The sequence below is a fragment of the Beta vulgaris genome, chromosome 9 (assembly GCF_026745355.1).
Source record: "Beta vulgaris subsp. vulgaris cultivar EL10 chromosome 9, EL10.2, whole genome shotgun sequence".
Classification (NCBI taxonomy): domain Eukaryota; kingdom Viridiplantae; phylum Streptophyta; class Magnoliopsida; order Caryophyllales; family Amaranthaceae; genus Beta; species Beta vulgaris.
Genome location: NC_079210.1, coordinates 11242738 through 11269696, shown reverse-complemented (window position 1 = coordinate 11269696; position 26959 = coordinate 11242738). Strand labels below are relative to the sequence as shown.

Genomic DNA, 26959 nt, shown 5'->3' with positions numbered 1-26959 from the left:
GTTTGGACCAAACCAAACAAACTCTCTTACAAAGGCAAAGAGTTTTATTTGGATTGATAATATTCCCTATTTTTGTATTGTTTAGGATATATATTTTGGAATTTGAATTTCATACGCAGTTCACAACCAAATCAAGAAAAAGGCCACTATACCGCAGAAGTTAGACAAAGCCAACCCAGAAAATGATCAGACTCTGGAAGAATTTTCGAGCCCTATCTTACTTATTTTAATTTAGAAATGTGTTTTAGGCACCTCATAATTTTAAATTTTAGCTCAAAAATCTTGCTACATTTGACCCAAAATAGTGGGTTTTGGATACAAAAAATCAGCTCAAAAGTTTAATCGAACCCAGCCTAACACAGTAGGCTGACTTTTTGGATACCCTCCAATACACTTTTTCCCATCAGCGAGGCTCTCCTTCCATCCCGATGACAAGGAGTTTAATTCTCCTAACCCTGAGAGAAAATACTATGTCGAATAGATAGATTTAGTTCTTGCAGTTTATTAGGAGAGTCACTCAGCAGCAGTACCCTTCAGGCCTTCAATACACTCCTAAAATTAGTCGCGTTATGCTATGTCCAAGTTGAATATATAGATTAAATTGGGGCAGTTAATGGACGAATCTCTCAGCATTTGCAGAATGAAATTCTTTACATTGGTAAACATAGAGTGGCAAAAGAATTAGCGTAACAGATCAATACCACCCACAAGAATCACAGTTTCAAGTTGTCGACCAAATCACCTCACACGGCATGTGGAAGAGATGGGCACCCAGGCAAGATAATGGTTTTGGGCTTCAACATTTGTGAGGCCCCCCAGCAGAAGTCGCTCAAAATTTAAAAAGGATCAGGCGCTGCTGCACTGCAGAGTGAACTGTTCCTTTTCTACCAACCTTTCTTGGCACCGATCTTTGTTGGCTGGCACCGAAATATATCATATTTTAACTTTAGACATTCTTCTTTTTGCATTTAGAAATGAAAAAACAGCTACAACGACCAAAATGATGGCGGTAATTAACAAAATATTTTCCCAAGGTGCAGTGATATATGAGTTCATCAGGATGCTGCTTTGCCTTTCCTGCAACTAAAATATTGAAAGGAAAAATGCTTAAAATAGAGAATAGCTAATTCATATTCGATAATACAGAGCTAACCTTAGCTTAACTCATATTAATACCACATTTAAGTATCAACTTAAACAATGAGTCACCAATATGCAGAATCAGTTACAAACAGTGAAGATTCATCAAGGAAAAAGGTTTAGCATGCTCTTCAGCAGAAATACGATGTATATATCACAAATTCCTTGGCAAGAAAAGAATGAAACAGATCAAAAGTGTACTTCAATAAACATAAAGCCAGCAAGATAATAGAGGAGCTGAGAGTAGCTTAAGCGAAAGGCACAGATCAACCAATTTCTAGGTTCACCAAAATCAATAAACCCATGAAAAGTGCAAGTGTGAAATCAAGGAATGACCAAAAACAGCATAAAGGCATGAAAATGGAAGTAGTAGATAGATTATATCTCGACCCTCTAGAAAAAAAATCAGTTATTTGGATAACCCAATGGATGTTATGTTCCTCTAATCTTATCCTAGAGAAGATGGACCCCATTAAGAAACTGAGATTCAAGCAATGGAAATAGGAGAAATTGTTTTTTTTCTCCTTTTCTTTTTCTTGAATATAAGTTTATATTTTTGCATAGATTAATAACTAAGAGAAGAGTCTCAGATTACAGCACTCACCAACTTCTGTATCATCTGCTCATGTTGCCCAGCAAATATATTTTGAGCATACTTGTAAAGCTCCATATCAAGTCTATTAAGGGAAACTATCTGCTCAATAACTGATTCTGGTACCTGGCGACGTGCCTGTAATGAAAGACTCAGAAGTGTCAGTGAACACATATCGGGAGTGTCAGTGAACACATATTGTCTACAACCGACATTGATAAATCACCATTGACATAAGACCTTAAGAAATGCTTCACAACTTAGGAATTAGGATCTCATGACAGAAAAAAAGGGAGCACAGTAAGTTAATAATGTTGCCTGTTGTTAACATCATTATGCAGAAAAAACCTAACGCATATTAAATACATATTAGTTATTTCCTTGTCCAATCATAGTACTCTCTTAAAAAATTATTCTATGACCATTAGCATCAAGAGTGAGGACTATTACGCACCTCTTTTGTATAGTTGACAGGGGATATTCTTTTTAAAGAATTAATTCGTCGCTGTGATTGTGACTTCCGCAAATTAGAAATGCACGTTTCATAAGCTTCCACAAGTTTTCCCACGGTCATCTTCTAAATGGTGAAACACAGTAAGGTTCTTACTCCACGAAAACAGCTGGCTAATATTGGTCGAATAAGGACAATCAAATAATTAAGCAATCAATCTTAAACAAGAAAGCTTACACTTTTTCTGATCTCTCCAGATGCAGGTGAAAGAGTTCTTGGGCTTTCATCAATAGGGGTAGTCTGTGGAGCATGCAGCAGAAAGCATGAGAATGCTGCTGCATGTGTTATCAATAGCAAGTACTAAAGCAGTATTTCTACTAACCTCATGCTGATCATTTTGAGATTGAAATTCTGCAATTGAATAGCTCTGTTCTGCAGTATTAGTGACGAGTGTAAGAAGAAATCCTTATTTGTATTAGAAATCCAATATGTAATAATACTGAAGGCCAAAATACCTAATGTCACAGTAAATAAAAACTTGACACCGCATTAAATTGTTTTTTTTTTTCGGTTAACAATGGCATTAAATTGTTATAGCTCTTGCATATACCTCTATCAAATTCTCATGTTTGTTTGCCCCACCCAAACCCCTTCTCTCCCCCTTTCTTCCCCAAAAAAAAAAAATTATGCTCCAATTTCACATTTGTATTTTGGACCAAGTTACAATCGCACTGCCTCCATTCTAGGCATAATTGTCGGCTTGTCGCCTTCACAATTTGGGACTCACAACATTACCAGTCAAAAGCCCCAGAGGAGGTAACATTTTCACATGAAGTAAACCAGTAATATCCCTACAGGACCAAGTTAGCAAATATCAGTAACCATATTGACATAAAAAGAGAATTTTTGACATGGTGCCTTAACATTTACCTATAAAAAAGAATAGAGATCTTTCTCGACGTTCTAAAGTATCATTATCACCAACTGCCATAGACCTAGTTCTCGGAGCTACTTGTGGTAGGAAAAAATTATGGTGTATTACCCACTTGTCTCACTCGTAGTTCGTGTTGATCGGCTTATGGTGGCTTTCCTTCAGGCTTTTGAGTTTCCTTTTTCTCTCTCTTTGACTGGTGGTGGCACTGGCAACTGGCAGCTGGTGAATTGGTGGGTTCACAGTAGAAGTAGACATGTGATATACATAACACATGTAGTTTCATGTAATTTTATTAGTATTTTACTTCTTGTTCAATGTTATGTAAGAATTGTTTTTAGTTAGTTTACTTGTTTGTAAGATTTTTTAAGTATTTTAATTTCAAAAGAATAATTACTTTTTCCCCACGTTTCCTCATTTCATTTTTTTTATTTATTTTGAGATTGTCGCTTTTCCATTTCCAAAACATTGGCATTTCAAATTCACCTAGGCTGAAACTTCAACATTTAACAAGACTTGACCATATGAAGCATTAAAGGATTATATTTTTTATTAGGAAAAGTTGATTTGATATTCCGAAATATTGTTAATGGCATATCTTGCTAGATACTTGTTAGATTGCACTTGTACTATAATGTATGTAGGGGTATTGGAGGCCTAGAAAACAATTGGAAAATCCTACAAAGCAAGTTAACAACCATAACTCTCTTTAAAAGAAAATCTTAATTTTACCCATTATCGACATAAAGCCTACTCCAGTCTACTTAAACTCTTAGCACTCCTACTACAAAGGGGTACAGGAAGCCAAGAAAACAGACAAAAACAAGTTAGCCACCATAACTCTCTTAGAGATATTCTTACTTATAACATTATCGACAATAAATAGCCTACTCCACTCTACTAAAGCACTTAACACACTTAGTATGTATAACCAAACCTAATATTCTTATGGTATCAGGAGTCAGGATGTAAGGAGTATTAATGCAAAAAATATCACTGCTATATTTATCTTCGCTTGTCAATGCTTCGAGTCTTTGACTAAATCTTAATGTCCTAAGGGATATACCTTCAATTACATTGATGCTCAAGAGCATCATTACTTTCTCCGCTTCCTCTAGAGTCTAGACTGGCGGCCAATCAGAGTCGGTCCTCCCTCTATTTAGTCAATCGCGTACCATATTAAGAAAAAAAATTCTGGCCTCTGATTTCACTTTTCCCACTTGCCATTATGTTCAAGGGTGCCAATCTCTTCTACGAAACTTAAGGAACGTGACACTCATGTTGACATATAGAATCAGACACGGGGGCTCTATGCACCTCTCTTGAGTTGTCTGCTATTATTGCAGTTGAGTATTGATGTCTACCGGATATCAGTTTATGTCCTGCCTAAAATGACTATAAATACAATCAATGCCATTGTTCCTATAGGGTAAAGCCTCCTACAGAAAAACTCCCCTCACATGTAACCTTGTATGCAGAGCTAAGAATGAGGAGGACTGCAAATCAGAAATTATGGCTCGTACTTCAGCCATGGAGGACTACCTTTAGCAAGTAGCTCAAATGTAAAACTCTAAGGTGAATTTACCACATCTATCTTAGAGGTACTTTCTAGTGGGTTCCTAGGTTGGTGTTGGTTCAGAAAACTATGTGTGCATTCAAGAATAAACTTTGGCTTGGATTTATTAGAAATAGAAGAGTTGCTCAACCTAAAGGGGCTTCACCACCACTTGTAGTTACTACTAGCAAATATCTGATGAAGACAAGGTTCAGTGGGCCAGATGGGTTTAACATATCTTAAACATTCCTTAATACAGCTTTATATGCTGGTTAATGATGCAGAACAAATTAACACAATGAATGGTTGTTCCAAATAAAATAAAAAATGAGGCAAACTGCCTTGTGAGTGGTGACAAGCTGACAACCCCCAAGACCATCTTTCACTTATTATACTCTTGGTGGACATAGTTGGAAGGTATGCTGATAGATTGGCCGCAGATTTAGTGCAGAGTTAAAGATGTGTCAGATCACAGATGGAATGAAAGAGCATCTACAGCAGCCATAGAAGTCAGTGGATGGGATGTGAAGCCATTTAGCATTCAGGCAGTCCTTGAGTCTCATATCTTCCCATTTGAAGGACCATATAGCACAGTAGAGGGAGAAGCCATATGAAACGAAAGCACCCCCCCCCCCCCCCAAAAAAAAAAAAAAAGCCCAAACACCCACCATATGGTCCTAGAAGATCAAAAGATTTATACTTCCTCCGCTCAATATTAAATGAAACACCTCTCTCAAAAAGCTTTCACATAAAAGAGAGAAGTGTTTCATTTATTTGAGGAAGTATATTTATATGCTGGGTAACAAGTGATGTAATACTTGGTTTATTCTCGGATTCACGAACCTGCTCCAGCCTCCCAGAAAAAAAAGATTCAGAAATTAGCATACCAATTTAGAGAGAGGAACAATGTCGATAACACTGACCTGTTATATTTTTAGCTTGATGTTCCTTGCTAGAATTTGATACTACCAACTGAGAAATGACCTGTGCACCAACTACATGTGCAAATGTTGTTGCAGATCCTTTGTGGTCTTCAGTCAGTCCAACATACAACATATTATCCAACCTCCTCTGAAACATTTGGAAAAATATTAGAACATATGGAGCTAAACCAGCTACGGACTCTAAAGACAAGTCACATATGCACGCAATGCGTGCGTCAACAACCTTATGTAGCTATATATATGAATGGACATGTTTTTTTTAATCTAAAATTATCTTGGTAGTGATTTAAATTATTGAGGGTCTTTTGTATATGTTATTTTTTTTTTAAAATTGAAAGTGACCGAATTTTAATTCTTCTATACCGTTACATCTAAAATTTGGTCGATGATTTAATAATTCCTTATCAGCGACTTTAGTATAGTTCTTTAGCGATTATAAAGGTTAATAAATCATATTGTTTGAACTTTGTAAATATGAATTATTATGTTGTTAATTGATTATGTCGATTTATTTTGTCAAGTTATTAATGATGATTGCATATTCCGTTTTTGACTTACTCATATGGCAAGTTGCATTGATTCTCATTTTATAATTTTTTATATAAGAAAACGTTGTTTTAAATTATTAGCGGGCATGGGGACACCACACCTCCTCCCTTGGCTTATATAATAGAGATACGAGTGGCATAACACCCCAGAACAAAACATGATACCTTTGCCACATCAAGCACAGATTTTCCCAGAGATTGATATTTCTGGACACAAGTACGCACTTCATGCGACTCCGCCAAATAAGAATTATTTGTTAGTCCTGCAACCTGCAGCCAGTTGGATAGATAATTTTACTACATGTCAATCAAAATATGAAATGAGAAGCACAAAGGAAACCCAAATATTGTAAGTGACACAATCCTAAAAGGTATGGGGTGAAGGGGAAGATTTTTCAGTAAAAAAAAAAGAAAGACATTAGATTCCTACAAATTAGCTGGAAATTCCAGCCAACAGTACTCCCTTGAACCTGGATACGAAGATGGCCTAGAAAAAGATAACTTAAACTTTGCACCCTAGCTATTGGCTACCTACTAATGGGTAATATACCGAAGAGAAACAAAAAAGTTGGCCATACTGCATCCTGAAAATTCTGAGTGTTGCATCATTAGTCAGATTCATTAATTGTAACTGCAGCTATTCAAGGAAATCTACAGAGACAATTCCAATGCAGAAGTCAGAACAGATACTTCAATTTTGACGCCTATGTTACTCCGACACGGATACCGGTGTCGTATCCAAGTAGGGAACGGAGGATCCGACACTCTACTCCAAAAATATGGGCGATACTCCGACACGGTCAAGATAATGTCTTGATCAATTTTTTTGACACGTTTATCATTGAAAGAGTCGGAAAAAACTTTCCGACACTTAAATTTTGATAATAAAAAAAAAACAGTCAATTGATATATATTTAAAAAATGATAAAATTTAAAATAGTAAATTATATTAGACTATTATATTATATTATATTATATTCAGTTACCACTTTATCAATATAGTATCTAAGAAGAAATCCAAAATGATAAGTTATACAAAAAAAGTACAACTCTTGGAATTCTTCCCATTAATCACCTCTCTTCTTAGAGGTACCCCACACCCTTAGAATATATTATTAAATAATTTTAGTATTGACAGCTGTACCAAATAATTTGACAACTTTAAACATATTAGTGTACGTAGTATTTGACAAAGCTGCGAAGAGTCATCTCTCCTACACCGTTGCCGGAGAAGACCTGAAGGTAATCCTTGGCTGTGTCCAACGGAGGAAATCACATCATTGGGTGAAGCTCAATCTCCCGAGCAAAAACCCCAACATAGTATGAAGAGATTTCGTATAATTTCACATCAATTAGCAGATCTAGGGTTTACAAATAAACCCTAAATTTCAATTTTTGAAGGGATAATGAATTAGGTAATTGTTCCCCCTTTCTCTCATTGTTTCTTTCTCACTTTTGCCAAATGGGTGTCCGGATAGGCGACGCTTTCCCGATACGCGTATCGACACCCATTTCCAGGTGTGTCGCGCGTCGTGTCAAGTCGACACGCGACACTCGGGGAAGAAAAGGGTGTCGGAGTAGCATAGTTTGACGCTATGAAAGCAATATCAGATATATGGTGTCAGTCAAATCATGCATATTGTTAATCTAATGTTCACAACAACGCGACGATCCAAAGCCTTTACCCTTGGAGATGAAGTCAAATGTACATATCTCCAAACTATCTACACCATCTAAAAGGAATAAAAAATTCCACCAAAAATAATTATTATTCAAACTTTGACCACCTACCTTAAGCCATTAGTAGTTCATCACATGACTCTAACCTCAATCAGGTATCGTTGGCCATCAAGCCTCTAATAGATCCCATCTTGTCGATGTTTGGATTATATATACATATAATGACATGTGTTCCAAGTACAGAGCTTACTTTTAAAACTTTCCATGGACAAACTCACTAAGACCTACATTAGTCAAACTCGGGTATCCATGTCGCCTGCCGGACACGAGTACACATCTTAGTGTCTGAATCGACTATTTTATGTACAATTTCCATTATTCTAGCCTAAACTGAATTGAAGTCTCCTACCCATGTTGGAGTGGCGAGGATCAGCCAAGGAGGTGAAATGAAGAGTCCAAGTAACATAGACTAAGACTATCAAGAATCATGAATTCTAATGCAATTCAATGCAAGCAAATGAGCCTAGCATGTCAATTCAAAGCAACTTAAACAACAAACCACCAGAATGACGCTCATAGCCATAGAAAAATTAGAAAGCAGCATGACCATAGTACAATAAAATAATGCTGAAGCTAAAGATCTAAGCAAAAATACCTGAAAAGTAGCCCCATTGTGAACGATGTCCAAAGCAATTGGATCATTAATGTATTGATGCAGTGGCATAGCAAAGTCTTCCATATTGTATGAATCTTTACTTTCAACATGATTTAGGTTCTGACTCAGCCTAGCATCTCTCTGTCCATTTAAAAAAGATAATCAATGACAATTTAATTTGAGCATCTAAATCTGCAGATTTTAGGCTTTTGTTCAGTTACATATCCCAAATTTAGAGAATTTAGGAAAAAATAACGCCACCAACTTCATAAAGAGCTTCAAGGCTACCACTATTGTTAGCTAATTTTAAAAAAAGCTGTTCAAAATTTTAAACGATTTCAATCACCACATCCAGGCACCTACACTAAACATTCTCAGTGAAGAACTGTCAAGAGAGAGGACCAACCCCCCCCCCCCCCTCTCCCCCAAACCCCAAAAAAAACAAAAAGAAAAGTTAGTTCATGACCTTCCCATGCTGCAACTTAAGTTTGAATATTTTAATTTTGATCAAGACAAAGGCAGCAAATTTGTTAGAGAACCCTTCGTAATTACCTTATGTAGCATTGATGGTACTAGCAAAATTACATATATCCTTTCCTTATTTCTTTCCCCCTTTCCCTTTTTCTCCCTTCTAGGTGGATAAAGAGGTACCATTATGGTAATATATTTTATAAATTGAACATACATAAGCTATCCATGCACCAGACACTCTAAGTCAGCTTACAGAAACATGAAAGCTCATCCGTCTCCTCTACATTTATGTTTCTTACGAGATACTTATATTTTCCAGATAATAGTAGATGTCCGGATCATGTGGCGTTAACCATAATTAGCAAGACAGCTTGACAGGGTTTGACTGTAATAAATTGAATACTTGGACAGTAGAATTAAGGAAGAAGATGATGATATTTGATTGATGGAAATGCAAATTACAGAAATTAAAAGGATAATTGCCAAGTTTTCGAGTAACTTGGTCACACTCCCAAAGCTAACCACAAAAAAAAACTACTCCAATATTTTCTTGATAATCTCTTCTCTCCCTAACCTCCTCTATTTATAGTGCATTGCCTTGTTCCCCAAGCTAACATAGTAACTAGTGTATATTACTAAAATACCGCTGCCCCCTTGGCTAGTCTATTACAATACCAGCCCGCCAAACTTCCACCTTGTCCTCAAGGTGGATAGTAGTTGGCACTTGATTTCGACCTCGATAAAGCGGGTGCATGTCATCCTCATAGTAGTGCTGCCACAGACATTCCAGCTCTTCATTACTGAGTGTTGCAAGCAAACTGATCAAGTGGTCACAGGGAAGTGGAAGGCCGTGAAGTTGTGAAGTTGTGAAGTCAAAGTGAGAGTGGAACTGATAGTGTGGTAAGGTGATTTTGATATCTCATTGCTAGTATTTGGGTTGGGGAAATCAGAAAATAAATTTGGTGTAACAATTAAATACTGGATGAGTTTAATGAAATAAGGGCTGAAAACTTTGGGTGTTAAGAAAGTGGGTCTGTGAGTTGTGGGGTTTATATTTGAGACACCAAGATTGGCTGAGAGAATGTAGAAATGGGTCCACCCATGGTGTCTCTTTTTTGAGTAATTACAAGATTGCCATTACTATCTTCTTCTAACCATGGCTTCTTCCCCAAGCTAACCCAGACCTCACTCATTCTTTTTCTTTGCTGCTCAATTTCAGGAATCTTCGGCAATAAATCCCTCCATTAATGTCGACCATCTTCATCACCAACAGTTTTGCCGTCAAGGAGATCTGAATCACCGTTGGATTTATCATCCGAAAAATTTCCAGGTCCACCACTCGATCCACTTGAACCAGATCTGCACTTAAGGACTCCCCCTCCTTCCTCTTCAGGCCACCACAAGTGGCGGCTCCAACACCCAACTTCCAATTTCTGGCCAAAAAACTCCGACCACCACAACATCCAACTTTGAAAACATTTTTTCCACCATCCAACAGACAACCACTACCACATATATCTCCAACCACCACTACCCGATGTACTACCCAGCGAACCACCGACGACAATGCCTGGACCTCCACCGGAACCACTTCCTCCGGCACCTCCTCTCTCAAAATATCCTCCAAGTGGAACACCTTCGACAACACGATCTGAATTTTTTAGCAATACCACCATGTACTACACCGTTATACCCACCAGAGCAATTCCTTTGCCTTCCACCAGAGGAACCTTCAGATCTTTTATCCATCTCCATTCTCTCCGGTTCCACTGGAATAACATGGTGACAAAGGTTAGTGAATCTTCACCTGTTCTTTCCACCTCTTCGTCCTCTTCCGCCACCAGCTCCGATTTTGCTTCATTTTCTTCATCCTCCAGCTCTTATCGAAGAAAATGCAACTCCATTTTGATTGGAGCCAAAACATCGCTGATTCTTTTCTTGAAGTCTTTTTGGAGGTCTTGTTGAAATTTCTCAAAACCTTTTCTGATTATCTCATTGAATCTTCGGCTAATTTCTTTGTCTCCTCATAAGCAAACTCCATTGCTGTTTCTTCTCTTCTTGTTTTTTTCAAACTGAAAATCAGCACTTAATCTCCCAGAATTAACTGCTCTGATACCATTTGTAATAAACTAAAATACTTGGACTGTAGAATTAAGGAAGAAGATGATACTTGATTAATGGAAATGCAAATTAAAGAAAACAGAAAGATAATTGCCAAGTTTTTGAGTGACTTGGTCACACTCCCAAAGCTAACCACTAAAATAAACTTCTCCAATATTTTCTTGATAATCTCTTGTCTCCCTAACCTCCTCTATTTATAGTGTATTTGCCTTATTCCCCAAGCTAACATAGTAACTAGTGTATATTACTAAAATACCCCTTGCCCCTTGGCTAGTCCATTACAATGACAAAGGGAATCTACCTTAGCTGAGCATCAATGGACAACTAACATAGCTCATGTAAAAATTATTGATTCCGGCCATGAATACAAACATCTTTTGAAGAAGAATCCCCTATCAAATCATGCCAAGGGATGTCTGAACCCAAATCACCAAGAGAAGCACCTATGTGCCATTAATCAAGGTAACACTGCCATCACTTCAGCAGATGGACTCTTTACAAGAGGTAGCAAAAGAGCGCATCATTCTCAAACATAAGAATTCAGAAATGTAAAGAATATCCTCTAAGACAGTTTTAGCATAACTCCTCATAATTTTTCAATTTAGATATGTGAGACATGAAAAAGCATGCTCAAAATCTCAAAGGATCCCCAAATAAATCTTCATTTTCTTTCAAGCACAAGTTCGATAGCCATTAAATTAAGTATCTCGTTACTTGACCCTGATAAAGACAAAAAAAGTTTCTACTAAGTATCAGCAGATTTATTCAAACATCATCAAAACTCCTAACATTTCCAAGGAGCAAGATATAGTTGTTGCGTTGAGGTGCAGATACCCACACTAGACCATAGTAATCATTTACGTTGTAGAAGGATTTATATGAGAGAAGGTACAAAACAAACTTCAAAGAATTGAACGTTCAATTTCTTCAAGATACATTGTACCTAGTAGTTGTGTTCTTCCGAATTCCATAAAATTTGTCAGCAAATTCAGATACCATAAGTTTATCTGCAGCAAAAGTCCCCCAACCTGATCAATCAATTGATAACTCAATTCCATACTTCTATGTTTCTGCCAAATAAACCTTGTGACTAAGTTAACTACCACATAATCGAGCTATTAGAATATCTAGTAAACAATAAAGACGAAAATAATCAATAAGTATCACATAAAGGTGGTAATAACTAATAACTACCATACTGATGGTAACGGGGAGGGTACAACTGAGACACATTTTAAAGTTCACGGTACTTCTCAAAACTTTATAAAAGTTGAGTACAACGTAGAATTCCAAAAAGACAAGGGTACACCACAAAAATAGACCCCTAAAATTAAAGTTAAATGATAACCGTGTCACATTGCATTGTTATGAAATCAATTTTTCAGTATGAAACAGCCACACTGCCGAAGTCAAGACAATGTCTATCAGCATAAACTAATATTTAATAGTAGCAATATTTATGATCTGAACAAAAAAACATGTCTGCACTCAGACTGTAATTTTACTGTGTAACAGTTTCTGGACAGGAACCAAATCCCAGTTGCAATCCATCAATAGTCTGTTGGTCTTCATCGATGGGAGCACTCTTTACAGTGTCTTGGCTCACAGCTACCACACCATGATTTTTCACGACCCCATTTCAGTGTATCAGCCAAATATTGTCCATATCAACCTTACATCAGACTGTAATTTTTCAGGTCTGATGAGTTTTCAGAAAAGAGAATTTTCTTCCAAATGGAATATGAGAAGCGATTCTCAGAAGGACTTTAGGTAATCATCTTAAGTCCAAAGTATTAATTGATCAAAATATTGACTCTTCATCTTCATGGGCTCATTTAATTAGCGATTAGTGATTCCAGTTGATGAGACCGACTGGTCGAACAGAGACGAAAGTCGGCCATAGTGATCCGGGAGTCCCGTGTGGAAGGGCTCTCGCTCAACGGATCCCGCCCCTTTCTCATACTCAAAAAGGCAGAGAAAGAGGGCAAGGGGCTGTCAATAATTGTTCCTTCGGTTCCCCCTTAGGGAGTTAGGGGTACCCTCACTTGTTGGAAGGCAGTAGCAAGGGGATCGAGAAATCCAATTCTTTTAACTCTCGAAAACTTTAAAATGCACATTTAATAACCCATAAAATATCGCGCATCTTTTCGTTCATCAGGCTAGCGTCTGTCCCGATGATAGAAGTGGAAGGTGATCCATAATCAACGCAGCTTGTTTCATGCATTGTGTTTGACCATGGCACTCAATTCGACTGCGACACCGTCTTGTCTTACTAAGCTAACGGATATCGAATTTGAGCTCGCGAAAATGCGAAGATCTTTCTAAACCAATCCCGTCACTAACCTTACTTCGGCTGATCCGCTGAGAAAAGACGGGAACGCAAAGTCCTTACACGTACCCCGACCTTAAAAGCTGTTTCCTCGCTGATACGGAAACATTTCGATTTCCGGTTAGGGAGGAGCTAAGTTGAGATCCGGAAGACTGCCCGCTGCGAAAGCGACTCCCGAATTAACAGCACGCAAAAACGACAATAGCACCAAAAACAGCATCACATCTGACTGGGGATCCAAACAGAGTCACTGAAGAAAAATGGCGAAGAATAAATCGGGGCTAGATCGATACCCAGAGGAACCGGTATTCCCTAAAGTGATCTTAACCACAAATAGTCAATCTCCGTATAGAAATGTGATGACAGTTCTTATTTTATCCTTTCAGACATGGATGCTTGAGCAGTGCAAGGGGATGAAAGGCTTCCAGGTGAAACCTGTGTCGAGAATTGTACTGTGACCTATTATTACAAATAATAACTTAACTTTCCAGCAATATCCTCAAAATCATTGCATATTAAGGCTTGAAAGGCAGGAAGCCAGGAATACAGTTTAAAGCATCAAAGCAAAGTGGTAATCTAAAATTAAATTATAAAACTAAAGCAGCACATTTGAGTTTTCACTGATTAATAGATTGAAAGGAGAGGAATTAGCAAACCATACCCTAGCAAATAGGTCTTCTCTCATCCACGGAACCAAATACTTCCACGGCCAAATATCCAGTGTGCTAACCCCCTTGTTTTTCTTTCGCAAACGTCCAGCCATTTGTATGGAAGAAGTTAAGTTAGGATGCACCAAAAATCTAGCAGCTACCTCAATCGAGAATTCATATGTACTGAATACACGATCAACAGGATTCCTTAGTATTGTCACCACTGAAGTTTTTTCATTTGGCAGCTTAGTCATCATGCTATAATCATCATGAGTGACTAACAATCTGCAATTTGCTTTTCTGCGGAGGAACAGAGGGTACATTCATACTTTGATCATCATAGCTTTCAATGATACATTGAAACATGCTTGAGCTCATACCAACATGTACAGCTAAACAGATAACAATTGCTTTTCTTTCTAAGAACATATGGAGAGCAATTTGGTTGAAAGGAAAGAAGCGAGCAAAGATAAGAATATATATGAAACGAAACAGAGGAGCAATGGGTTCAGAAGATTCAATAAGAAATTAAGAAATAAAACAGAAACGTAAGTTCCTGCAATAGCAGGTCTCCTCAAAGGAGCAGCAAATTTATCACAAAAGTTATTGTTTTGATCAGTTTGTACCAACAACAATTAAGGGAAGCATTATCACTAAAAATCATAAGATAGGTGTCTTGTTGTATAAAAGTTAAGCTAACATCAAGCCAATGGTATTCTACAAAAGTAAAGAAGCAAGGATAGCAATGTCGAAGAGAAATCCAAAGAATAGAACATAAGGCTACGATTTCTTGCACAAAGATTCTCTCCAAATCCACCTGTAAGCCCACTCACAAGGAACAAGAAGAGAATCAAGTGGGTCTATGCATGCCTATAAAGCACAAAACTTCACCTTTTTTTCTTCTTCAATCAATTTATAATAAGAACCTTAAGCTAAGCTAAGCTAAGACATCACCATAAGTTTTGAACAAATGATTTTTTTCCTAAAAATTAAGACCTCAATTTAAAATAAGAACCTTAACCTAAGCTAAACCATACCTTTACTTTTGAACAAATGAATTGTTTCCAAAAATTAAGAAAACGAAGCAACTACGAAGCTCAGAGGACATCTTAGGAAGTCATTATACAATTACTTATTTGGTTTCCACTTTGTTAAGATATTCCAGTAAGTCTTCGTATAGCTGGTCGGCACATCAAATCAGGTACTCTGGCAATAGGCAAAGGACTATTTGACCACAATTTGAAGAATGTACAAGGCAATACGATATGACAAGTTCAAAAGCTCTTCTACTAGACAGTAATAACTATTGAGGGGAAACGGCTGGAAATCTACATGGAGTGTTCTCTCTTTCCTCAAGATAATTCCAGTGTTTACCACATCTAGAGTATTATGCCTCAAGTGCAAACGCTTGGGAATTATCTGCTGCTGTAAGCTTATCCAGATATGTTACTTCTTTGTGAAAAAGATCCAAAAACTTCGATTCAATTTCTGTTGCTGCCTCATACAAATTGTGAATGCGCTACTCATTCATTATGAAATATCATATGGTTGTCGCACACTTGGTTGTTGAATATAGAGTCTAGAGAATGCAGCTTCTCTGTTAGCACAAGGGTAAGGCTGTACATATCCACCCACCATCACCCCCCCAAACTTCTTTCAGGAGGGAATCTTTTTAGTCTTTGAAGTGAGGATGTTCATGGCTTCATGCTTAGGGGAATGGGAAATTTCAAGAAAGGGAAATAGTTACGAATGTTCCTCTTGCTGTTTGTTTGATATTTTTTTCCCTTTCCCTTTACCCATTTTTCATTCTGGATTAATCTCATATCTTTCTACATTGATCCCCCCCCAGCCTCCCCCAAAGGTTTTCGATTCTCCCATTTTCCTCTACACCATAACTATTATTGACCATCCTTGACCACCACCACCACTCAACTGACCCTACAGCACACCACCATCACCACCTAATGTTTAACCACCACCACCTTCACCACTGACCCGACTCACCAACCCTCCCTACTCTTGTCCCCTGCCAACCAGAGAAGTGATTCACCACAAAGTTCACATTTCACCGACGCACCAAACGCCCACTAAGTGTATTAAAATCTAATATATCTGTTTAAATGCATAAAGAGGAGCCTAGTGAGGTACCTTTCTTTTTGTTTGGCACAGATAAATTAAATCTTCCATATCTCATCATCTTGATATCAAAAGAAACTCTACTAAAAAAACCCTCATAACCTCTTAATTCTGAGTACATCAAAATCTTTCCAAACGTGATCACACATGACAACTCATAACTCCAATAACAAATCCCTTAAGGTTAAAATCCAGCAAACTACCGCAGCAACAACTTTGCATATAGTAAAAGAGGAGGATGTAACACGAATAATCTACTGCCTTTTCGTAAGTTTTTCCAACACATTGGAATTGAGGCTCGCCCTTCGACAGCAGTCCCTAAACCGACTTATACACTCTCTCTCTTTCCCTCATAACCTCTTAATTCTGAGTACATCAAAATCTTTCCAAACGTGATCACACATGACAACTCATAACTCCAATAATAAAGCCCTTAAGGTTAAAATCCAGCAAACTACCGCAGCAACAACTTTGCATATAGTAAAAGAGGAGGATGTAACACGAATAATCTACTGCCTTTTTGTAAGTTTTTCCAACACATTGGAATTGAGGCTCGCCCTTCGACAGCAGTCCCTAAACCGACTTATACACTCTCTCTCTTTCCCTCTCTCCCTCTCTCTCCCCCCCTCCTCTCTCTCTCTCTCTCTCTCTCCCCTCAATAATTAATGTGTTGAAACGGGTCAAGATAACCAATGAAGTTCTCCTCTTGGATACTGTTCTCTATCCTGAAACATGTAGCAAAGACCTAGAATACTCTAAAACTTCCTTTCATCCTCTTATTTCATTGTAGATGCATCATTCATTATATCTCAATAACATAGAAACTAGAAAGAATATATTTGATGGTAGACCAGCCAACCTCAGCAGGGAAAATTACGGTTCACTTCATTACTCTTCTTTAAGCTACAATATCCAACTCCTGGAGTAAATCTGCTTAGATGAAACTAGATTAAGGGTATGTTCTTTTCACCTTATTTTTGCTTAACTTATCTTATCTTATCGTATTTTTCCTGAACTTGTTTATGAACTTCTTTAAACTTTTTCTGACTTTTCATATTTTTCTGAACTTTTACCTAAGAGATCTACTATTGTGGCACTGCTGGATCTACTTTAGTGCTATTTTCCTCCAACAGCAAACCATGTGACTTCTCAGTGGAAACAAATTTGAAGAGATATCTATGCAGAAGGAATGTCTGGAATACGATGAGAATATCACTCTACGATAACAGGAAAGCAAACACATATATTTTGGTGCCTTGAAGATAATAGACCTACCAACCTAGGGGAAAATGAAAACGATGGTACCTTGGATTGAACCGTAATTTGTCATAAGAACGAGGGCACTCCAGCCGAGAAGAGTACAGCTTCTTCAAGAAACTGCAAGCAGGCAGTTGCTGTAGTAAAACCCTTTTCAACCAGCATTACAAAAAATTGTTTCAACAGCTTTAGTACACAATTTGTTACCAGTGAAAATACGTGCGTCCTCCAGTCCTCGGTATATGTAGGAAAAACAATAGGTCATGAAGTGTATGTTTATCTTCTTTAACTTCTTGACTAAGTTGAGAAGTCGCCCACTTGTTTACAGCAATCTCACAGCGCTGGTAGTCATCTTCAGCAGAAGCAACATTGGCCAGCAAAAAAGCTAGGGTTGAGGAGGGAAGAGGACAATTATCACACAAAATCAAGTCTAAATAATATGCAACTAAAAAGCTCCACAATTACAAAATGTACATCAGAGTTGGAAACAAACTTCAAAATATCCAGACAACGATCTAGAAATTTCTGAACAATAGCCCATTGCAAAGATAGTACGGCAAAACTTTTAACTTTCATTCACAAACAGTCGCTATCTTCAGGCATCTCGTGAAAAAGCAAAAGGATTACAAAGGAGAAATGGCCCGGTTCATAATGATTGCAACCACATTTCAGTGTTTTTATTATTAATCAACCGCTTTGGTTGTTCACTAAATCTAATATATACTCCCTCCATTTATTTTTAATCTACACATCTTCCTTTTTGGTTTGTTTCTTTTTAATGTTCGCATTGTTGCTTTTTTTTATTCTTTGTAACATGTCTCATCTACTTTATCCTCTTTTTCCATCCATGTCATCCACCTTTTAATATTTAACTCACTTTTTAGTTTTTCTCATTTTTCAATCTCTCTTTCCACCTTTTTAGTTTCCCTCTCATATTTTTGTACTTTCTCTTTGATTCTCCACCAAAGTGAAATGAGTAAAGTAATAAGAAACGGAGGGAGTAGTACACTGGAATAGTTGAAGGTAATACTTTTGATTCCAATATGCGGTAAATATCATTCAGTATACAATCAAAGTTGTCATAAAATACAGTAAATAGAAGGGATTATAAAATATAAAAAAAAAAACTATTACGGGTTGAAGCCCTCAATTACAACGACAATGGTGTATAGCATATTAGAAATCAAAAGGTTAATTAATCTCTACATAGCAACATCACCGAGTTATTACAACTCGGGTAAACTTAATGCTACAACTCAAATTCATACACAATGAAACCCAGAAAAACTTCTCCTATATAGTATCTCTTGAACTCTATAATAATCACACTTGCAGTAAAACACACAATGAAATTCAAAGCAAGTAAAGAGCGTGTAAATGCAGCAAAAACACATTACCTGATCCAATAATCAAAAGCGAAACAAACCAATTTGGACTTGAGTCCATCAATCTACAAAAAAATCTGAGACAAGAGATAAAGTCGAATTTCAATTTTAACGATCACAAACAGGGGCGGATCTGGGATTCCAGACAAGGGGTAGCGTAACTTTACCTTACTAGAAACTCAAAAAAAAAAAAGTTCACAAATTCCACAAATTTCCAATTTCAACGACATATGATATATCACTCTCAAATTTCCACAAATCCAACAACTAAAAAATCACGCTCAAATTCCACAAATTCATATATTCAATAACAATCTTACTTATTCTTCCAACTCAACAAATTCAAATATCCAAATTCACAGCTATAACAGAAATTTCATCCCAACTAAACAATAATGTTGAAACCCATGAAATGCCCACTTGTGAGTGTCCCACATTGGAGAAAGAGGAAAGAATAAACCACTTTATAAGATTAGGAGTTACTCCTCCTATCACCAATTGGTTTTAGGATGAAACCTCCTAACTTGTAAGTGGGCTAAACTCTCCTCCTCCGTATTGGGTTACCCAGGCCCATTTTAATATAATTTGAAAATTTAACATGGTATCAGAGCCCGTGTTGTGGGTCTATTCTAAACTGGGCCTCTAATCAAGCAACTGGTTAAGGGTTTACCTCAACAGGATGTCCAGCCCCTAAGAGGCTTTAAATTCTAAAGACACTCACAAGTGAGAAGGGGTGTTGAAACCCATGAAATGTCCACTTGTGAGTGTCCCACATAGGAAAAAGAGGAAAGAATAAACCACTTTATAAGATTAGGAGTTACTGCTCCTATCACCAATTGGTTTTCGGATGGAACCTCCTAACTTATCAGTGGCTAAACTCTCCTCCTCCTTATTGGGTTACCCAGGCCCATTTTAATATAATCTGAAAATTTAACAAATAAAAAATGGCAACAATCAATCGAAACTCAACTAACAAATCAAAATTTCAACCCAACTAACCATCATACTTCACAACAATCACAATTCACAACTAACAATGAAAATTCAGCCCAACATTCAAAATTCCAACAATTGCAAGTCTTCTATACAGGCCCGTCCCTGAGCCAGGGCAAGAGGGGCGGCCGCCCTGGGCCCGGGGATGACAGGTCATTCATTACTGATTTCCAGCCACAACACTTGAAAAATTAATCTCATGAAATTAAACAAGAACAAGTGAACACAAATATGCGCATCTACAAATTGTAACATAAATTTTCTTATCATTTACTTCCATGAAACAAAGATGAGATAAGAAGTTAAACCAGAAACTCGAGTCATAAGTTTATAACATGTAAATTATCACTAAAAACTGAGATAGCATGTATGAGAAAGAAAAAATAAGTTGAATTCATGAAACAAATAGCATAAAACCAATCGCATGAATAATCACATGAAGTAGATCTCAAAAATCGCAATTCCACACCAAAATCCGCAACAAAACAAGTAGATTCATCTAAGGAACAAAAAAAAGAACCTGGAACGAGCTTCTGCAATTCGAGCTTTGCGTATCACATATGAGAGGTTCCAGATTCCAGAGGTTCTAAAGTAATTCAATTTGCTTATGAGTTGGGAACCGGCACCGTGAGCTTTTTTGGAGTGTTACTCGCATATATACCTATGTAGTTTAACTTGTTTAAGACTATATGCGACTAATGCGAGTAAGGAACAGAAAAGATAAAGTACTAAATACCTTATAAGAATACAATGTATTTAGGACGTTAGTAAAAAAATTTAGGACGTCAAATAGCAAAAGTCATTTTTTTTTTATGCACAACACCCGAAAATGTAACATAAATTGACGAGTTTATCTCTATTATATAAGCAAAGTGATGAGCTACGGTGTCGTCTTGTAAAATTATTGTTCTATCCTTTACTTATTAAAAAAATGCTAACTATAAAATATTCAATTCTTTCCTGATCTATATTTATGTGTAATAACTAATAAGGAAACTTAAGATTGTTTAATTTATAATAAGATATAATGTACACATAAAATATTTTCCACAATAATATGCTTAAAAGAGATATTTTTGATTGAAAATGAAACTAATCTAACTAAAGCAATTTCAAATAATTAAAAAGTAAGAACTTATACATTAACATAAATATGCATGTGGTGCGAGATAGTGGAGGCAATATTGTGCTGGCTGCAGTGCGACGCATGGAGGTCTCATGGCCTGCTCCTCTGGCCGAGGCCGCTGCTGGGCGCTTTGGTTTGCAGGTGGCTCGACTTCATGGCTTCCGAGTGGTAGAATTAGAGACTGATGCTCTAAGTCTCTCGAAAGCAGTGGCTGCTAGGCGATGGGGGTGCGCTCCGCTGGATCTCATTATTGAAGATATCTGCTTATTAGGAGCTGAGTTTAGTTCCTTTGAGTGTTTTCATGTAAAGCGGGGTGGTAATTCTGTGGCTCATTTGATGGCTAGATATCTTCCCATGACGGGAAGGGAACAAATTTTTGTTGAAAACTTTCCGCCAGGTATATTAGCCCTGGCGGAGCTTGATGTTACTTAATATATTGGTTACGTTTCCCCTAAAAAAAACATAAATATGCATATGAGAATAGTAATAGCTTATTGTACATCGATGATCTGTTAGAATTCTAAATATTATCATATAAATAGGATTATTATTCGTAGCCTGTTCTCTCCATCTTATTTTCAATTCAGTTACAATCAGTTGGATTCATGCTCCGTTTGGTAGTGTGTAAAATATTTTCCATGAAAATTAGTTTTCCTTTTCCTCTCATTTTCCGTTGTTTGCTATGCTAAGGGGTGTAATTCCTGTAGGTGGTTATCTAATCCTTGAGGTTTTTTGAAGAATTGTGAAGGAAAATCCATTGTGACGGGCTCCATGAGTTGGTTTGTTACTGAGTTTGGTGAATCTGACGGGGCGTTTGGTATGAGGGATTGGGAGTTTGGGGATTAGATGATGGGATTGGGAATGGGAGTTAGAAGGTGGGAATTCATTAAATATATCCCAATCCCTTGTTTGGTATGTTAGTGGGATTATGTTGGGAATATTATTATCCCATGTTTGGTATGAGGTACTTAAGTAGGGAATATATTGCTAAATTACAAATTTACCCATTTTAATGAAAGATAGTAAAAGAAGAGCAAACAATATTGGTGAAGTATATTTTAATAAAGGGTAAATTCGTCTTTTAACATAACTAGAAATAATCCCCCTCCTTAATACCTGCCCCCTCCCATGTCTTATTTTGGTGGGATAAGAGGGGTTTAATCCCATTCCCCTTCACATGGGAATTTAGATATCCCCTCAAACAAACATGGGATATATACCTATGGGGATATAATATCCCATTCCCACACCCTAATCCCCCTAAACAAACACCCCCTGAGGGTATTATAGAAGGACATCCCAATGATTCCCATTTGCTCCAGGTGAAGGTCAAATGGTTAGAGTAAAAAAGAGAGGCAATATAAATCAGATTGATGCATACAAGGATAATTTTGGTTCTAGAAATAGTTTTATGACTTTTATCTTATTGTTTACCTTACTTATCTAATCTTAGGCGGATATATGGAGTTGGTAGATGCAATCCTTAGGTGCGTATGCCTTTTAACATTGATGATAGTTATTAATTTGCAAACTTCTAAATTTTTGTCAATTTATTTTATCTGATTCTATTTTTTCTCTACTGTTCTTATTAGTTTTTGTTTAGACTAGTGATAATACCTCCATACTCAAATGTGTTGTTTAAGTCTTTCTTATGTTACAGATGTTATCAGTTACTAATAAAAAACAATAATATGATGGTTTGGAGATCGTAAAAAGGCGGACTGAACAACGTTTGTATAGTTGCAAGGAGTATCAACTTAAAAAAGATGTATGTAATACTATAAACTATGCATCATCCTACCCTTTTAAGAGTGGGAAAGGTGGTTTATGAACAATAATTTACATGTGCATTGGGGCGTTGTTGTTGTTGTTAAAAAAAATTATTTCTAACTTGCTTTTGCTATTAATCTTCACCTTTAAGCTACTTCGCTTTTATGTCTATTATGCAACAAATTATCCATGGCAAGAGCTTTGCCAATAAGAGCTTTGGGAGTAGGTTCTTGTTTTCATCATCTAAGTCGTTTTTTCTCATGGTTTGCAATAAAACTAAGGTTTTATAAACAAAATCTCTTTAGTTTAAGAATAAGCTGGTAGGAAGAGGCAATGGGAGTTTCCTGAAGACCATAAATAATGAGGCTGTAATGAGTCAATCTAAACTCTAAAGTAATCAATATTTAATTTTTTGGAAAAAAGTACCTATTAAAATCAAAATTTTGTGAAAAACTACCTAATAAAAAAAAGTTGTGAAAAACTACCTAATAAAATACGAAAGTTTGTAAAATACTACCTCCCGCCGGATTTTGACTGTTGACTTCCGTTCTCCGGCGTTGACTTCCCCACGTGACCCTCACGTGACCCTCACAAATCATCCCCCATCTACAGCCACCAAGACACCACCCCCAACCACCAAGACACCACCTCCACTACCCTTAATGCCCCCCGAAACACCCTCCTCTACCCCCAGCCACCACCCCCTCCCTCACCCCTAGCCACCACCCATTGCGCCACCCAAACCTCCACCCATTACGCCACCCAAAACCCCCCGTCGCGCCACCCAAATGCCCAAACATTAACCCTCTCATCCCCACCCCGACACCCAAAACAGCCCAAAAACCCACCCCCCTTCCCGCAACCCCCCTCCACTAATTTCCGGCACCCCACGAACCTAATCCCCCACCCAAAACCGCTAATAACCCACAAAAACCCAGAAAACCTGTTAACCCGTTAAACCCTAAAACGGGTTTTCTGGGGTTTTATTGGTTATTGGTGGTTTTGGGTGGGGGATTAGGTTCATTTACCTTCTGTCTTTTCTCTTTAAGATTGAAATCTAAACTCTAAATAATTCTCTTAATTTCAAATTCATTTATTTATTTCTTAAACAAAAATAAATCATATAAAAATTAATCAATTGTAAGATAGGCAATAAACTTATGAAGCCGTACCTCCCCATTATTTTCAAGATAGATATCCGGCTAACATCAAAAGAAGTAAATATTAATAAAAATATGTTAAAAAAATTTGCTAATGTAATTGACCATTGTCAATGAAGCAAGAAAGATGATCGATTGAGCAACCCCGCAAGAAATTTGGTATTTGAGTGAAATACTGTAAAATTGTATGTGGAGCAATTAACTTAAATTTCAACATTATTCAGACTAATGGAACAAAACAGCTCAAATAAATCAATTATTCCAATATATACCGACATAAAATAATTTTGCAAACATGTAAACAACCCAAAAAAAAAAAAAAATCTACTAGTAATTTAAATAGGAGTAAGTTAGGGAGTTAGGGGGACGAACTACATATTAATCAACAACAAAAATAATTCAACACAACTACACTTCAATAAAAACAATAATCCCAAAACCGAAAAATTCAAGAATTAACCCTTGCATATTTTCTCTTCACCTGAAAATTATGTTATAGGTTTAGATAATTATAAATTTATAATTATTATACGGAATAGTAGATAATATAAACCAAATAGTCTAAACATAAATATTATATTTAACGATTAATCTCTATTTTTAATATATCTCTCAATCAAAGTCGTATAATGTTTTGTTTGGATCGTTTCAATATATCTTATCAAAATATCTAATGGATATCGTTTTTACTTGATATGAATTACTATATATTTTTTTTTGACAGGAATTACTATATATATTGATAATTAAATTTATACATTGACAAACGTAATGAATAAATTATGCCAAATAATAAAGAACGAGGGAATTAGTTACCAAGCCAATTACAACAATAATATAGGGTGACAAAGTACCATCATGGAAATTTGCAACAAAAATTATCAAATGAATACAATAATTAAGTATCTGTCAAAAAAAAATACAATAATTAAGTGAAACAAGTAAATGTCAATGACATTAGAATAAAAAAAATTAAAAAGAGATGAATGGAGTTATAATGGTTATATAGTGAAATTATAAGGGAAAATCAAATAAATGCCAAGTAAAAAGACACAAGGGTAGGTTGCCCCACTCACTTAGATAGTCTAAAACTGGCAGACTAAATTGAGCTAGTTCATTGTATCAAATTTACCAGTATAAAACTTCCAAATATTTTGATACAGTTATGCTTCCAACACAAACTAGTGATTCCAAGAAGTTCCATAATTCAAAAATCAGTAATCTCACCCACTGCTCTACTCACTGCCACTAGTTGCTAATTTATTCAACTAACTATAAAAAAAAATTATTTTAAATAATAAAATCACAATTTCAAATAGATTATAGTAAAATATGAGTCAATAGTCAACACATAGTGTCCTAACCACTGTGTTTAATATTGGTGTGATAATTATACTCATTTAATGTCTTAAGACTCTCATCCAAGGTTTTTCCACTTAAATTAGTTAACTGTAATTAAATGGGACACTTGTTTCTTCCCCTGTTTTAATGATTTTAGACTAGACTAGTAGAGTAATAAAGTTGTTGTTTACTAGTTAGTAGTTATCTTAACTAGAGTTCAGGACTTATTAATTAACATTCTACCTTCCATTCCAAAAAAAAAATAACATTCTACCTTTCTACACCATAATTCTACATTAGTACATTAAAATTACATCCACAGAAATTAGAAACTAAACATAACAAATCAATCATTTCAATTTCCAATAATTTTATTTTTTTTTAAAAAAAAACAAACCGAACCTGCCGAGAAAACTCGAGCCCGAGACAGTGGCAGAAGGCAACACCGTAGCAGGAGTAGTAGCCGAACCGAAAGAGCTGTTGATCTGAAAGAGACGACAAAGGCTGACAGAGGAGAGGAAGAACCGATATACTTAGGGTTTGCAATTGTGAATGACAAAAAAATAAAAAATAAATAAAACAAAGGGCTGGGTTTCGAGCCCCTGACTTGGGTTTCAACCAGTTGGACGCGCGCTAGTATAAAAGTTTATGCACAAATTTTAATAGGAGTACAAGTATTTATTCCTTTTCTGATTTTTTATTTACAATTTTTTATTTATTAAAAAAAAAAACTATCTTTTTTTTTTCGGTTCTAGTATGGTTCAGCTGAACCCATACTAAAAATGCCACTGTCGCCTGCCCGAAGGAGAGGAGATTCAAAGGTCTTCAGGAGAGAATGAAAAATAAGAGTGTTTTTTTTTAGTTTAATGTATGCTAACATGTACCTGTTCAAATGCACGGGTTTTAACTTAGTTATAGGTGATGGAATTCTGTTTTTAAAAATAGTGTTGATGTAAAAATAACATAAGAATAATGTTTTTTAAACACAAATTACGGGAAAAGAAAAAGCATCACAGTTTTTTTTTTTTCGAGCAAATCCCGGTTTCTCTTGTGAAACTTACCAATATTATAATTTTTTTTTTTGCTTACTCATCATCATTTTCCTCCTTCCCTCCTTCCTCTTCTGTAATGGCTGAACCTTCACCATCATCTTCTTCGTCGTTCTCTATCTTCTTCCTCCTCCTTCACGATTCCAACGACTTCGTCATTGAATTAAACAAAAAACCCTAACAAAATTGGAGAAATAATGGCATGGTTAACCCCATAGGGTAGGATTTATCTTTCTTTTCCATTGATGATGTTTGTGAGTGTCAATCTCTCCATTGAAGCCACTGATTTCTCCATTGAAGTCTTAGAATGCCATTGATGGAGGTGAGAGAATGGAGGAACAAAACCCACCGTCATTGATGGAGGTGAGACCGTGAGAGAATGGAGGAAGAAGACCCAACTGCCATTGATGGAGTTGAGAGAATAGAGGAAGAAGAAGAACAATTTACAATATTAACCCCAGTTATTACATGAAATGACACAAATACTCGGCCCTCATGAGAAACATGTTATGCTTATCATGAAGAGAAACATGAATTTACCCTTTCTTTACTCCGTATTTTTTTTTAAAAAAGCATCACTTTATTTCTATGTGGTTAATATAATAATATATAAAATGTTAAAATATTGAAAAGGCCACAATCTTGCCATAAAGGCAAGGAAGGGCTCCTAGCTGC

The 26959-nt window shown here is 36.5% G+C and overlaps 1 protein-coding gene across 3 annotated transcripts; it reads right to left on the bottom strand.

The window, feature by feature from the left end:
* Window positions 1-567: 567 nt before the first annotated feature.
* Window positions 568-20509, bottom strand: LOC104903227 (protein-tyrosine sulfotransferase). Of its 3 annotated transcripts, none has more exons than XM_048636955.2 (13): window positions 20359-20509; window positions 18858-18922; window positions 17668-17845; window positions 17509-17580; window positions 14079-14367; window positions 8497-8637; window positions 6327-6431; window positions 5593-5740; window positions 2566-2615; window positions 2421-2483; window positions 2187-2309; window positions 1745-1870; window positions 568-1083 (listed from the first exon to the last, which is right to left on the bottom strand). In XM_048636955.2, the coding sequence occupies exons 2-13, from the start codon at window positions 18904-18906 to the stop codon at window positions 934-936; spliced, it is 1494 nt and encodes a 497-aa protein (XP_048492912.1). In that variant the 5' UTR covers window positions 18907-18922; window positions 20359-20509; the 3' UTR covers window positions 568-933. The 3 variants fall into 3 exon arrangements, with proteins under 3 accessions (XP_048492912.1, XP_048492914.1, XP_048492913.1); XM_048636957.2 differs by having other exon boundaries at window positions 568-1077; XM_048636956.2 differs by having other exon boundaries at window positions 2187-2306.
* Between the last annotated feature and the right edge of the window lie 6450 nt (window positions 20510-26959).

Excerpts from the sequence above, each read along its gene's own strand:
- LOC104903227 (XM_048636955.2), bottom strand. The coding sequence starts at position 18,906 with ATGGACTCAAGTCCAAATTGGTTTGTTTCGCTTTTGATTATTGGATCA. Across the intron at positions 1,871-2,186 it reads CTGTCAACTATACAAAAGAG|GCACGTCGCCAGGTACCAGA; the intron begins GTGCGTAATAGT and ends CTTTCATTACAG. Across the intron at positions 1,084-1,744 it reads AGCAGATGATACAGAAGTTG|TTGCAGGAAAGGCAAAGCAG; the intron begins GTGAGTGCTGTA and ends TCAATATTTTAG.